Source organism: Varroa jacobsoni, unplaced genomic scaffold, assembly GCF_002532875.2.
Source record: "Varroa jacobsoni isolate VJ856 unplaced genomic scaffold, vjacob_1.0 scaffold_509, whole genome shotgun sequence".
Lineage (NCBI taxonomy): Eukaryota > Metazoa > Arthropoda > Arachnida > Mesostigmata > Varroidae > Varroa > Varroa jacobsoni.
The window spans coordinates 160,794-177,222 of NW_019213411.1; the positions used below are offsets into that span (position 1 = coordinate 160,794).

Here is a 16,429-nt window from a genome sequence, read left to right on the forward strand (position 1 = left end):
GTTTTATAATCTTATAGGTGTATAATTATTTATTTAGATTCGATAGTTATGTTAGCGCTGCTGAACGGTACCGGCTCTACCATCATGATTCTGACTTTTTTTCCTCTATTTATTTTCAGCTGCCGCGGCGGTTGCTGCAGCTGCTGCGGCTGCCCAAAACGGCGCTCAGAACGGCTTAGCTAGCGGTGCGCTGTCGGGGCCGGGGAGTGGAAGCTGCCTTCCACCGCCTCCGCCGCCAGGTGGCGATACTGCCGGCGGTCGACGGTTGTCTCCCGTTGGTCCCCTCGGCCCTGGGGGTACGGTTCAGGGGGCTCCATCCTCCCTGGCCTTAGCGACGGCTGCTGCCTCCCGACTCGCCGCGTCACCGCTCGCTGCCCTGACAGCCGGGATCTACCAGGACCCCCTGCTAGCCACATACGCGGCCAATGCAGCACTGGCGGCACAAGGCGCTTTGCCGGTCAGTTCCACGGCACAAAATACATGCATACCTCCTTTTCTCACTCTCCCTCTCTCTATAGCAAAAGCTTGCTGATAGTTAAAGAGCCTTAACTTTACACTTGTTAAAGTAGCAAGAAGTAAGCAAATAATGGCAATGGAGTGCGAATTAAGCCGTGTGGCAGGTCTGACTGCGGACAACAGGGACACGGTAATGCCACCTGTTAAGTCTCGACTACCCGTCTATTACTACAATGAGATCGTGCATTAAAACTATTATATCGTAATTGTATAGCATTAGCGTATGCTGAAAAAGCTACGGTTATGACGTTAGCGCTTTCCTTGACTAGTATCGAAGTGACGCAGAATAAGCCTCATATCGTTAATATTTGCAACAATAACCTTTATTACTAATATATTCCTGCAACTTGCTATGTGTACGCCGCAAACGTCTAGCTAAAGAAGAGCCCGGGAAAAAAATTTTCGGGAACTTTTTTTTATTAAGTTATCTACTTACCGATATTTAGTTCTCTTCATGGCCAGCCGTTGACGGCGCGCCATCCCTTGGGTCATCGCAGATGGATCTGACGGCTTTATAAACGCCATTACGTAGATTATTTGCCGCGACTGGTTCGGAGTCTTGAATCCATTCTTGCTGGACCTGTTTAGCATTTTCCGTATCTTGTCGTTGTTTCATGATCTGCTTTATTCGACGGTGGTTACAACCATGTTGAAATCGGTGTACGAAATCTGGCCAACAATAAACGTCCATCACGTTCTCAAAACATATTTCTAATCATCCCTACATTTTTCCACGAGGACTTATCGAGTAAGTTCCGAAGACGAAATACTAAGATAACGGCAAGTGTTGGTCTCAAATGCAGAATCTTAAAATTGAGCGAGAACAATATTGATTTCTAGTTTGTGCCCTCCACAATGTTTATGCCATCTGCTTAGGACCGCTGTCTTGTTTCGCTTTCCTTATATTCAAGAAGACATTGAAGACGCAATAGGCGAAGACACCGTATAACGTCGTAAGTAACGCGTGCCGCATGAGCCGCTGCCAAAGCCTCTGAATGTGAAAATCGTAGATACAATAGCATGTAAGTAAAGTTTCCGACTTAAATAGCTGGCAACTCCATGTTTCGAGCTAGGTTTAAATAGCAGATCGTACATTTGACCATATATAATCGGTTCGACGACAAGCTGTACACAAAGAGGCGGAGTTCTACGATGGGCAGGAAATTGTACCACACACATCTCCTAGCAGTGAATCTGTAAAAGAAGGAACTAACTGTTCAGCTACGGAGCTACATAACTGTGACATATCTAAAAGTCACAACAGTTAACTGCCGGCCATTTCGATAAGATGGCTAAACGCCAGTCAGTTGCATTTTTAACATCGACTATTGTTATTCGCTAGTATTCCCGTAGCACAGGAAAGATTCTAGAGCGTATCTACTGCAAACATGTCACACAATTCCACCTACTCTTTATCGAAACCATGTGAGTATCTCCTGCTCCTTAGGCAGATATGAAATGGAGACTCTCCGGTCGGAGACGGCCGACAGACTTCTGGGTCATCCTATATATATATACAAATCGGTTTTTGCAGTGACGATTAGTGCAGGTCCTGTGTAGCGGCTGCGGGAAGTAACTACGGGGAGGTGTCGTATAGGTAGCGTTACCGTGTCGCTGCTTGGGTTGCTGCCGTGTGAAAATGTCCCGTTCTCGGTAACGTATTCCAGTGTCGCCGGCGTACATTGGCGCCGCTAAAGATAAAGGTGCATGTGTCTGAACGATATTAAAAGTGTTCAGCTCGTACCTTTTTATATCGTAGTTTTACTTCTTGCGATAACAATAATAGCAATAATAATGAATATCGCGGCGGTTGCTTCTGTTTGCGTCAGTGTATAATGTAATATAATAAGTGGATAGTATCACCTGTCGCTTGAGCGAAAAGTCTACTTTATTAATTAGGTGCAGCATACTTGACAATTCCGTGCAACTAAAACCCCCTGAGGTAGATTTCTCATACTACGGTAATTATTTACGACGAGCCTTACAGATGGTGAGAGTTTGGCCTTCCGTATAACCTAAACTGGAACGCATATAGGATTAATTCAAGCGTACTCTAAACTAAGTCAAAAGGACTATTAGTTAGTGTATGCTTCGGCTACAAAAAAGTAGTTTCTTCCAGCTTGTTTATTAGAAGCATAGGAATTGATTCAGTTGCCTGTTTGTATTTGCAAATATATTCTTTTCCAGAGGTCACATAGGGTTCTGCTATTAACATCTTTTATTATTATTGCTTTGGTAACAGTGGCTGTTATTATGTGCGGTATCTGTGTGTGACATCACAGGCAAGTTATGCGGCGTCAGCGGCGTATGGGGTATCAGCTGCCCGTCAGTATGCAGCAGCTGCTCAGTTAGCGTGCGCTGGCCAAGCTCAAGCAGGGGCAGGGCCGACGGCGGCGGCGGCGCCCCCGCCACCTCCCGCTGGCTCGACACAGCTCGCCGCTGCGGCGGCGGCGGCAGCGGCGGCCGCAGCAGCTGCGGGTTATCCTCAGGCTGCAGCGGCGGCCTCGATGGCCGGCAATCCCGCCGCAGCTATGTACTACGCCGCTGTAGCTGCCCAAGCTGCTGCACCGACAGTTTATAGCGGGTTAGACCCATACCAGCATCTCACGTCAGCGGCAGCGGCAGCTGCGGCTCAAAATGGGCTTTCAGCATTATCTGCCGCGCAGGGATACACGGTAACAGCGAACTGTAGAAATTGGCACGAAGCTGTATCATTGTTATTTCTGTTTTTATTAAGCGATTTATATTTTCAGTGAGGCCATTTCACTCATCTCAGGTAAACACGTCCTTGTCCAGGACGAAGACGGACATATCGAGCAAATGCTATTCTTTCGTTTCATACTACTGTTTAAAATGTACGGCAGCGGATGATTTTGCTTCGTCCCTATATATACTCGGTGTAACGTACATGGCAACCTCATGCAGACAGCCATATGTACGTTCCATATGCAATGCACATAAATTCTATTGGATTATACTAGTGACCACACAGTATAAATACCGCGTACGTTTGGCTTTCCAGATATTCAGTAATGAATCAGCTTAGGAAAATTCAGTTTGCTAGTACATATGCGTTTGGTTCATGTAAGTTCTTTGAAGAGCTACATCAGACAGCGAAAAAAAAACGACGACGTGGAAACTTGAAAGATCTTGGCAAACAGCGTTATAAGTTAGGTGGTCTTTGATTCATACGTGTCGCTATGAGCGTCGTCTATTTAGGCTAAAATAGATTAGCGTGGAGGAAACGACCACGCCTTTTTTCCAGCAAACGTGTTATGAGTCCTTGTTGACTCCACCAGCAGCAGCAGCAGTCGATCCTAAGCTCAAGCATCAAGAGCCACATAAGCTGTTAGGTTTATGAAGTTGGGCCGACCAGACGTACGTCCAGGTTAATGAACAGAATAAAGGCAAAGTACAGATACCGACAAATACGAGTGCCTTTTTTCAATCAAAATGTGCGCTAAACAACCTACATTTTATATATGCACGCTACTTTTTTGTTTTTCAGCTGACGCGAACGCGAGGCGAGATTAGCATTTCTTCGAAATGCTTGCCACCGACGTTTTTTTTTTCGCGCGTCCTAATTAACCGATCGTTGTAGTTCAATGGTTTTATTAGCAATTTCTATTTGAATTTCAGCCACTCATTAGAGGTGGCGGGCCCGGATCGGTATCTGGAGCGCCGGCTCCTTCACAGTCCGCTGGTTCTGTGTCCACATCAACGGGCCCGGATGGCCTATCACAGCAGCAGGCAGAAATTTTGCGACGGATTCACCAATCACGCACCCTTCAGCAACAAAACGCGCTTTACAAGAACTCAATTCGTTTTATGCCATATTGACTGATGTGAGCACTACATCATAATAGAATATAGATTTAGCTCTAGTTTAGGTAGGTCATATAATTTGATTGAACCAAACAATTCGAACCTCGAAAGGGCATAATGAAGTTATAGGAAAGTATCATTCTTAAAGTCACGTGTGTATTGTGCTGTCTCCCCACGCTGACCAGCTTAGTCTAAGGAGAAGATATGAATGAGAACGAAGTCTCATGCTAGTCGAAAAGTAAGCTTGATACTGGTTAAATAGAGTAGTTAAACAATTCCGGTAATACCGTCTATATATTTGTGCTCTCGGTGTCCGCGAACGGTAATACGTTAACCGTGTGTGTATTTAAGCCGTCCCTTTTTTTTGCCGTATATGTGCCCCCCTTTGTATTTCTCTGGCCACTGCTAGTGGCATTTGGAGAACTTTGAGTCCGTCCGTCATTGCCTAACGCCTCAGTTCCCAGAGCCAATTTGAAATTTAAAAGAATTGCCTAACGCCTCAGTTCCCAGAGCCAATTTGAAATTTAAAAGAATCGCATTTTATACTATGCCTTCTATAAATTTAGTAGCCTTAATTCATATATGCGTTTATTGATGGCTTCAAGCTAGCTAGGGGTGGCGAAATTTTTGAGCAGGGTCGTGTTCTACTGTCTACTTGAAACCGTAGCAAGTCGATCGATTCTAATGCTGTAAAACAATAGATAACAAGTATTTTACATTCAGGTCCGTCTCTGATTACTTCCGAGAACGAAGTAAGTATCATAGACAATGAACGGAGGAAGATGTACTGATGATAACCATTAAGGCGGTCCACATCGATCGCCGACACTAGTATCTAACCAGAGACGTCAATGTGTGTTAGCTTTGGATATTGTATTTGTTCTGCTCTCGTGCGTGTTGTTTTAGGTGAACGCACCTAGTCCGAAGATGGCAATCGTAACCTGGATGCCCGTCGTGCTAATTTTCAATCAGTGTCGTAGAGAAACATCTACTGAGCGAATTTCGTCTTTCTCCAACATCAATGCCATGTCGGTGCGCAAAAGGACAAGGAGGCAGGCAGTACCTCTCACTTGGCGAACTGTCTAGCTGAAAGAAGGACACGACCATTTAGGAGCTACATAGCTACAGCCTAACTGCGCGTGCCACGCACGTCGTCGACCTGAAGAGGGTTTTCGTGCGCTCGTTTGATGGACGTTCTAGCGCTAGTGATGGCTACTTCCTAGTGAAGCGTGCGGCGAGCATGTGACATCCTATTTATATCCTGATTATTACTGATGTGGTTCAGAAGAGATGAGCTCGACAACACGACTATATCGATTCAAGCAAAACTGTTTCCGAATCTCGCCATGTCAACAAGATGGCGACATGTAGAGCATCAGCAAGACGCTAACTATAACCGAATGCTTATTCTTAATGTATGATTAGTGACCTGAGGATACAGGCGACTAGTAGCCATAGTGGGCTAATGCAGGTGCAATAATGGACTAGTAATGGGAAGAAACACAACAAACGATAGCCCATATTGAGTCCGTTCGGAAGAAACGCTGAAAACCTCGAGCTTTTTCACGTGGACTAGAGAGAGGTGTCACAGTAATTTTGAGCTAAATAAGTTCACAACTGACTGACAGCCAAACAAAGCTGAGCTCATAAGACGTTTTTAACGATTCATTGAAGTTCTTCGACAACGGTGTCGGGTTGTTCGGTAGTATTATTTTGAGCAGTTCTTTGATTTGTGACCTAACTTGGTGCACGTTATTAGGCTAGGGGAGACGCTTGCCCCTTACACTAGTTTATTGCGTTGTCGTCTGCTAGTTCGAGTTACCTGTTGGGTGATAGAAAGAGCCAATGTGTAGTTAAGCGGTAGCTTTTTGAACGTGTCTCTTCAACACTTTTCGCAATTATTTCGTGACAAAAGCTTTGTTGGTGTCAGGGCTGGTCGTAGAATGTTTTGCTATCATGATTGAATGTTTACAAGATTGTAGCGTTTATATCGATAGATGAGGCAAGCTATGGGTGGTAGGACGTGGCAGCGGCTATAGCGAGTATTTACGATTTCGGTTTCCTCGCTACTTTGCATATTAAACAATCTATTCATATCGCTATCGACGCATAATCTTTGGTAACATATAGATTGTTCTATTTAGCGCCTAGTAACAAACGCAACGACCCAATGGTCCTCGGACGACACTCGGTCTAACAACACTGCTTCACTACATCGACAGTGAAACACCGTTCACTAACGCCTGTAATATTAATACACCTATACTTGAAGCGCTAAGCATCTCTCCCCGAAGCAGCAAGAGCACGCGACTGGGCTTTCTGATCATATCCTTTAGAAGCCAACAATGTTATTAAAAAACAAAAAAAAGAAACGTTTTTTTGACCCAATTACTAATTCCAACGAACGAAGCAATGTGCAACAAACTCTACATATACACACACACACACACATACGGGAAATGCGGGCACAGAGAGTTCACGTGACAAACGAGAGGAAGCACGACAGAACAGGCGGGCAATCCTAGCTTTATAAATATATACGGATGATAAAAATTTATATTGCTCTGATGCACATGTTATGCTTGGGCTGAAAGTATTACCGACAGATATCGTAATCTAGGGAAATGTTTCAGCCATTCTCGGCACATAGCAACGAAGCACACAGAGATCTATCAAAGAAAATAGAATTAGTTGAACGCAGTCTATGGATAGGTAAACCGCGTCTGATCTGTTCGGGACGTGAGAAATTTCTCAGCTAATCTGAGTAAGTCGTATAAGTTTAGCAGTAACGCTACTGGCTAATTTTGTATTCGGCCGTCTGACATTATCATTAACGAAAAGAAAAAAAAAGTTCAAAGATGAGTGGAATTTAGTGACAATGCTGATTATTTGTATACTCGATGCATATATAAGTGCCAGAATTCAATAGGTCCGAGTCGTTGTCGACTGCGCGAAACAGTCACAACGTAAAACGTCATTATGGGAACTTTGTCATTATGTACATTGCTCGTATTCATTCTTATATCACCTATTTAACATCGCAGGGAGATCGTCACGGTTTATTTCGCCTGGTAAATCGGAACTATTACCATATCAAAGTGTGTCATGCCACAGAGATGAAACTAATAGATAATAATACTCTACAAGAAGAACTTAGTTTCGCACGTTGTTTTTAAATATCCTTTACTGTATTTTACGTATACTTACAGACCTAATAAGGAAAATCGTCTATAGAGTCAATTTCACAGTTGCAGTGTGAACGAGCAGATTTGATCTCAGTGCCGTATTGCGGCAGGCTGACGTGCATCAAGGAAACCATAACAGTATAGTATTCATGTTGATGACACTTCTTGCCATTTCTGCCCCATAATTATACGTAGGTTTCGTACGTAGGGTACGTACGTACGTACGTTTCATTCGGGACAAGCAACGCCCAGTGTGACGTCAGCGACGAAAAAAATCGTCGGGCCCTAAAATTTTTAGAAGACACCCGTTAAAACTAGTCAATTTAAACGCCGTTCGTTTCTATTCAGTATATAATATTGGTTTATAGAGCGAGAGCAAGTAGCGGAACTGCGCGAAATGCAGGCTGCTACTTATAGTAGGAGAATCAACGATGCTACAATTCTATCTAGCGACCCTACGTTGTCCGCATCCTTCGTGCGTCATCGGCAACAAAGTAAAGCTGTCATGAAGTTTCGTTTGACCACATTCGTTCCCAAATTGAAGGGTTGGCCTCGGCGTTGTCCAGGCGGTTGGTTAGCAGCTACATGAAGCGAGCGGAAGCGGTCCGGTATCTGCGTATTCGTTTCCTTTAAATCTCTGCCAAAGTAAAAACGAGCTGCTCTGCAAGCTTTTATCAGCTTTCTGATGACCTTTAGTTCTCAGATAAGACCTGAATAAACACAAGTACTCTGGGGACGCGAATCTCCATATCGTAATCACTAGTAAATCTGCTCCTACTAAAGACGCCCTTATTCAGTGAAACATACAGATCATTAGAGTTGTATTGATTTTATTTATGAACATATTTTAAATCATAGATACAATTATATACAGCACCACGAGACGTCCAGTCTAAGATATCACGCCTGTTTTAGTTAAACAGAAGTATATCACGCAAATGGCTAGCTTTTTCCCAGCGCGAAACCAGGTGTGTCTACGTCCGGCCTTCGTAGGCAACCATGATCCTGCCGTTGCACCATGACGGGGGCGCTATTTCGAGCCTAGGTAAGCTCGGTTCCCTGGTCGGCCCGATCAAATCGCTCTTGTCAGCCTGCACGAGTATCTAGAATATAGCACCTGGAGGTTCGGGACAAATCGGGACCAAATTAACATCTTTCGTTCAACAAGTGACACCTAAATGAAAACAGATGTTTGGATGGTTATTTTCCGAATCGTTCGACAGGGACGCTCTTCGCGGACGAGCTTATTTACCGTAACTGCCGTTGCCTTGACCACTGCTCAAATACGGCACCCAATCGCCCACATATCCTATTCAAAAGCCTTTTCTCTAAAACAATGAATAATTAATTGTTAATAGCAGCGCTGAGTGAAACGACGTTGCTTCATCTAGGCCCGTTGAAGTATCACTCTTCAAGTCTTTTTTTTCTCATTTAAAATTTGCGCCATTGTTCTCCGCACGACGCATATAAATAGTCGATTTTAAGCTAGTGTCATCATCTCAAGCTATTGAATATTATCTAACATTCGCTCTATGAGGAACATGAACTTTTTGTCTCGCTTTTTTCAGTTTTTCGTTTCAGAAAGGGCTGGTGTCCGGCGACTCTAAACAATTACGGAGAAATCCGTTCCAATTTATCCCGAACATTCTGTAGGCTATTGGCAAGCATTATGATTTTATATTGCCTAGACAAATAATGTATTGTCTAGAAAGTTCAATTTGTTTAACCCTCGTGTGTTGCTGCGTTTTGTACAATTTATTATTTATCAAGTACTAACAAAAAAAAAGAAGCATACAAACACATACGTGGGCTGCCGACGAAGGAAGGATAATTATCGGCTGAAAAAATGTAAATAAATATCTTTGTTAAATAGATTATGGCTGTGTCATGCTTCTTGTTATCTCGACGAAACTCTAAAAACGTGTACTTTCATTGGGATAGAGTTGTAAAACGTTTAAGGGCTTAACAAATAATGCATGTTCCATTCTCGACTAACCTAGCCATATACATATCGACCAATCGTCGTAGGCAATATTAAAACGAAAAACATATCCAAATATCATTACACATGTCTACGATAGTAAGTAAGAAGATGATCAAGGTTATTTCAAAGCTGCACTGTATATGAACTACCTGGCGATCCGCCTTGAATCTAACACAGGTCCATACGTTCTACATTGATCGCTCTATCTGTGAATATCTATAGCAGTTTTACGATGCTAAAATTTCTAACGAATTCGTGTAACAGGAACTTTCAGCATAATTTACGGTTCAATGCTGACAAGTGGCGCCTAAATTTAAATGCAATACTGGTACCTTGGAAATCTTCGAACTATTTCTAAATTGCACTGCGTACGAAACTTCTGAATCTGTTAAGAGATTAAAGTAGCGGGAATCGGCAAAAACTACAAGGGCTGATACTGTTAGTATCAGCTAGCAATCAAGTTAGCAGCTCTGAAGCAACTGTAGATGCCAAAAATTTTAATTTACCGTATCTTAGTGATCGAGCCTGTATATACGTAAGCTCGTCTCCTCTGGAACAGCCAGGATCTCGATCGGCTTCGACCCCGTCTAGAACAGCTGTTCCATAGAGTAAACACTCAACGCTTTCATGTTTTCCAGAGGTACCTGTAAAAAAAAGTGGGAAACAAACCGCGAAGCGGTTTAATTATTTTTACTGGAAGGAAGCACTCCATTGAACCTGGATGGATACCTGGTTGGGAAGATAATTGCTACGATTTTTTTACTGATTAGACAACAGAACATTTCTAACAGTAAGTCATGCATGCCTTATTGTTCCTCACGGACTTCCGTCGGCTATCAATCAAGTTGTTCAATCTTTATCGCCAGAGATTTCTAGGTTCGTCGATGAAAAACAATCTGTTAGGTTTTGAGCTACTTTCATTGACAAGATACGATTGCTAATTTCATTTTCCAATATACGGAAAAGATGGAATTCCTGTAGCAAAAGTCTCACAGAGTATGAAGGGTACAGCAGAAGCTCCCATTCGAATTTCAGGGAAGTAGCTTCGCCATGTATGTACTTGCGTTTTCATAGAACAAAATGCCTTGTCTCTTGAATATTCTGTTGGACTCGATGCAAGTGGGCTGTGCAAAATTGCCGATCAATTGGTAGGAAGCAAATTCCACGAAACGCAAGATCTGATCGGAGTTTGCGCCTTGGTTTTTCTCTTGGAGCTACCCGTTCCGATCTTTGATTCTTGTTTACATACAGATACCACTTCTCGTCGTCAGTGACAATTCTGTGCAAAAATTGGTTATTATGGCGGCAGGACGCTTGAGGCCGGGCAACATGTTCGAATGCAGCGTTAAACTGTAATGTCTTGGATTCACAGGGTTCAAAAGATACGCAAAGTCCCTGTTTAAGTGTAAAGCAGAGGGAGTTGAGGTAGTTAACGGTAGGTCATGTAACTCTAACCTACTTTCCAGCTTCCGAGTTGTTTGTTAGCCGTTTTCTGCCAAAGGTGCCTTCAGGTAGCCGTCGTCAATCTCAGACGCTCAGTTTGAGCAGGGGTATCATCCCGGCTCCGAATAACGTTTTCAAGCTCCTCGTAATCGTACACGAGGTAAATGCCCTGGGCAGTTTCCTGTAGTGTGTGTAGCGTGCAGCAAAATACGTAATGCGTCGAAACAACCCGGAATAGACGTGACGTGTACGTTAAGGACTCTATAGCTACGAGTACCATTTAAAGGGTATTTTCTTACTCTAACAGTAGCATTTTAAACCTAAAGGGTGTCCTCGTCTAGACTTTTTGTATTAGTCGAGGATTGCCTTGACCTACTTTTGGAAAAAATGCTGTTTGATAAGTCTATATAAAAGAGATCTCAGCGTACCTAAAGCTGGTCATCGGTTGCATGAATTGTTTTTGATATTGGACAAATTTTATGTATAGTAGGGGGTCGAAGATGCTTTCCTTATGACCTGATCTACTTATTTTATGATGTCTGAATTGAAAACGATGATGCTTTATGATTTGGGTAAAATGATGAGAACAGGCTTTCAATAGTAGGTGAAATTTAGCTATCAGCAACCAAATAACAATACAAGCAGTAAATAAAGACTGCTACTATTTTTCGAACAACCTAAGGTATTGTGGAAAAAAAACACATAACGTAATGAATAACGTTCTTCAATCGAAACAGCGTAAAATGATATATAGAAACGCTTTGTATACAAAAGAAATAAACGATTAGAAAAAAAAAAAATATATATATATATATATATATCTCTATCACTAATGGCTTGTAATCGTGCTAACCGTACGCGTGTACATATGTTTGCCTTAAGCTTAAACTCTCAAGAATGTATCGCCCGACGTTATTATATGGAAGCATTGATGAAGGTAAACTATTTTTGCAGTAAAAAAACAAAGATATGCCTGGTAAATGTGAACTGACATTGTCTGCTGCCTAGTGTAAAACGGTTGATATTAAAAGGATTTATAGTACACAGAAAAGACTGTGTGACAGTAAAGTTGTCTGTGGGTTTGAAGAGCGGTTTCGAGCTTAACGATAATAATTTCTCGAGACGCAGTGACAAACAAATATGCCGCAGAAGGGCCTCAACTCTACTATAATCAGTTCGTACCATATGCCTAAATTATGTGAGATAAAGGCTTACGTCGGATTTCGATATCGATATCGATCGTATCACATTAGAGTCTGCATGTTTATACACGTAAAAAAAAACGTCTAAAATGCACTTTTTAGGATAGGTTTTTTAGCTACGGCCTATTTAGTCTCTTCTGCGAACCCTCATCAAATATCCAACGTAAGCTATGCAAGAAACGTTTGTCCATCTAAAGTGTCAGAGAAATGATGGTAGCTGTCGAGTATTACATTTAGGTCTTTTCCATTTGCTTCCACTCTTCCATCTTTCCATTCCACTAAATCTAGCGTTTTTGAGTTTCAAATAATAAAAAGACATATTCAGAGTACGACTTGATTGTATTTAAAGTACACCACGTAACGAAAATTGTAAGACTATTATAATAAGGAGTAAATCTGTGTTGCTTTGACGCAAATAAAACGCTTTGCTGGTCAGGAACTTTAAAAAGGGAGAATATTGATTGCGTAGCAGAAAGTAGTGGAAACTAGTTATTGTGCTCATAATACTCGATGTATTCTTCCAGCTGTTTAGTAGTAGACAAGATATTGTGGTACCGTGTTATCAACATCAGCGCTGGGCATCGGATCTGAAGAGGTGCTCAAAATGCGTCATCTGTAGTAATAGCTTGTAATGTCCCGTCTCCAGTATACCAAGATAAATCAATAGAATGTGTGATATCTACATACTTTTTCGACCATATTGAAATGCACGTAGCATCACATTAGATTAATTAATGGAAAAGTGTACGCAATTATTCATGACAGCAGCATAATACGACATCGATAGATGTAATCTGTCATCTATGCTACCTGTCCGACGAAAGATCTTCGCACACGAAAATGATCGTAGCTTTGTAGATTTCGGCGAGAAAAAGTATTGTAATCTATGCTTTCTATCTGTTTACATCTGCTAACTAAACTTTTGCCCTATGAATAAACCAATAGCTAGGGTCGGCACATCGATCCAGAGAGGGATTCTCATGTCACCGTTAAACATCTCCGTTTAACACAAGTACAGTTCCGTATGTCTTGCTCTCGTGGGAGATGTCCACGTATATGGCACTACTCCTTCTGTTTTGTTTACTGTGTACTCCCGCACATGCATAGTTTGCTATGCGCTCCTACAGGCTCGAAAGAAGCTGCTTACAGCGGGAATCCTTCTTTCGGCCAACGGCTGCAGAAGGATACGACCGGCACACTTTCTCATATGCTTTCTTGGGCCGCCTCCTTGTTGACATGGGCTCATATGAGCTTGTATAATGCTCACACTTTCTCACGGAACTCAAGATGACCCAGGAAACGAAGTTGCACGTCTTGCTTGTACAATACGGATAACCCTCACGAAATTTTAAAGAATTGTGCATTTCTGCAATGGTCGCTGAGGTTTCTACAACGAACTTGCTTACGTCAGCTTGCTTGCGTCACCCTCTTTGTTCGAAAGGAACTTTCAGATGTATAGTCTCTGGAACTTTTCCGCATATGCAGAAACATTTTTCGTATTTTCTATTCAATAAGCTAGCCATCGTTCCCTGTGTGAACGATCTTTATCAGTGATGAACTGTGTTTCCATTGATCTTGATTACTCCAAGCGGCATATCGTAACTCACTAAAGATCAGTCATATAGTCTTAGTCGTTCGATCATAGAAATACTTGTCATTTCAGTTACGTTCATCTATAGATTGTAGTACAGAAAGTAATACGAACAAAGTAGCTGCTGCAAGCTCCGCAGTGTTTTAGCTAGTCACTCCGCACACCGCCAAAGCCAGGGTATTGCTTTACGTGTATCTAATAGATTATTGTTCCGAGGTGATGCTCGCTATTAGTGTGATGACAACAGCCTCCGATGAAATGAAGGACAGCCAATCGTTGTTCTTCCATCTAGGCCAAGTCGGCTTTATAAGACCTAATATGATTTAATATATGAACAATCTTTAGATATGCCCGACCTAAATATTTCATTTCAATATGTTCCTTAAAGAGGGACTTCAGAAAGCGAAACTTATTCCAGAAAATAGGGCACTTCTTCGTATTTTCTATTGGAAGAGGAGGGTTCATTTTAAATCTGGCGTAGCTCTTCGCAATAGCCTATACACTTAATGTAGATGACGCATGTACTTCACACCTTTTTCACTATTTTCTCTCCATAACTAATAAAACAACCATATTAATTAGAAGTATTCTCCTTACCGCGGTTCCAATGCCCTAGTTGCCCTAACGGTAAGTAAGTCCAGGGACTCTAAAAGCCAAGACAAGTACTATACCTAAAGATGAAGGTCACTCCAAAAATGTATCAGATGAGGCCAGTGGCAACGAAGGGTGCAGCGAAGATAGAAATGGGCGACTTTTGTGTCGTCACCGGGAGACACTTTGGATCGCTGATTGGGCCAAAGCATAGCTACAATCCATAGCCTTTTTTAGAGCATTAGTTGTTACATTCGATGTTTAGAGTCAAAAATAAAAATGAGAAAGAAAAAAAATAGTGGACACGGTGGTTAAGCAGGCGAACTTAAAATGTGGCCAACTCTACTTTTACTGATTGTTTTCAATCGATATACTGAAATTGCCTCTGGTAGGAAGTCAGTAGCTAATTACCAAGATGTTAATTCATAGTTTCGTTATAGTTAGTGCGGATTTAGGTTTTTTCTGTTAAAACTTGAGACCCTTTTACAACACATTTTTTTGCAGATGATACAAATGATCACGATTAGTTTGCACGATACAAACGTCTCCGTACACTTTGCTCGCAAGTACGTTTTCTCAACGGTCTAGTGCTACCAGAATCATCAACTAGGACGATTAGCTCCTATCTCAATGTTATCTAATGAACGAACCAACGAATTTTATTTACTTTTCTCGAGTATTTTTCCTATTGAGCTTTTTCCTACTATATATATATATATATATATATATATATCAAAATTCAAAAAGCAAAATTTAATGGCTTCCAGATATGCAAAGAAAAAAATGCAAATTATGTTCCTAAATTAGTAAATAGTCACGATCAGAGTCAAAAACATATGATATTTTAAATGGATTGTTATACTGATTTTAAAAGCAGTAGATATACCTTGAACGTGAGGATTTTCCCGTTCGTAGAGATGATGTCTCGATACGAAACGAGCAAATTGGTGGTGTTAGGGAGGCTTTATGACCCGCTTTTGACATAGTTTTGTCAGACACATATGAAGCATGAAAATATATATAAAAAAACATGTTTGGCCTATAATATTTATTTCACTACTTTCGCTCGATCGTCTTTTTTAGACGCCAGAGGGACACGGTGCGATGAGACAAACTGCAGTATCATAGTAAAAATATTTCGATTTTTCTGTTGGGTAGGTGTACTAAAACAGCCACTCGATATTCTCACGAAAGACCCAGGCGACCTGTTTGACGCCTTGAAGTTGTTTACTCAGCTGTTTCCGATAGTAGGAAAAACCGTTTTTCCAGCATGCCATATGCACCAGTGCATTATTGCCGCTGACGATACTATAAATGGACTCATAGTCGTGCTGAAAGTAGGCCGGCACTAAGGTGAACAGAAAATGTGCGGAAACATACGAACGAAGCTAAAGAGTTGTTCCGCATGTCTAATCGAACCTCAATTTCTAACAACTAGCCTGTATTAATTGTTTTTGTTTAGGCCTTCAAACACATCATTGCATATGGTGTCAGCATGATACTATAATATTCACGCCTATTTAGTCTACATGTAAAAACAAATACAGAAAATCTATGCAAAAGAACATTTGAAATAAGCAGTCTGTAGGACCTTGTGTTCAGCCGATTCATGACCGGCCATGTCAACCTCATCTGTCATCGCGTGCGAAAAGAGCCCAATACATTCTATATGATTTTTTCTACTGCAGTCCTCCGTCGGAAGTCCTTGATACTTTTTCGAGCCGTTGAGAAAGAGCTTAATACGGACTGCTCGCAGTTTTATTTAGAGAGTCTTCAGCCCGTCTATGCCACTTTGGCTTTTGCTCTATCGTGCATGCCTATGTAGAAAAAATAAATGTCTCGGAGACAATAAAATGGTAAACAATAAAAAGTAAAATGGGTAAAGACATTTGGCACTCTTCACGACTATTTTGATTCAGTGTGCGTACCTACTAAAGGAGGTCCGTTACAAGCCAAACGAGACCTAAACAGACGTAACGCTAATAATCGTGTTACTTATGCGGAGAGGGTCGTGTCCGGCCGTTTACTGCACGAGTGCGTACATTTTTATACGACAGTTAGTATATTCTATTTTGACGTTACGTTTTAGAAC

The 16,429-nt window shown here is 41.7% G+C and overlaps 1 protein-coding gene across 1 annotated transcript in view; it reads left to right on the forward strand.

The window, feature by feature from the left end:
• LOC111261013 (uncharacterized) overlaps positions 1-9,401 on the forward strand; it is a 70,844-nt gene extending 61,443 nt beyond the window's left edge. The window contains exons 5-8 of the mRNA XM_022834177.2: positions 120-457; positions 2,799-3,191; positions 4,156-4,361; positions 5,248-9,401. Of these exons, the coding sequence (XP_022689912.1) occupies positions 120-457; positions 2,799-3,191; positions 4,156-4,356 (932 nt within the window). The 3' untranslated portion in view covers positions 4,357-4,361; positions 5,248-9,401. The remainder of the gene's footprint in view (positions 1-119; positions 458-2,798; positions 3,192-4,155; positions 4,362-5,247) is intronic.
• The last annotated feature ends 7,028 nt before the right edge of the window (positions 9,402-16,429 follow it).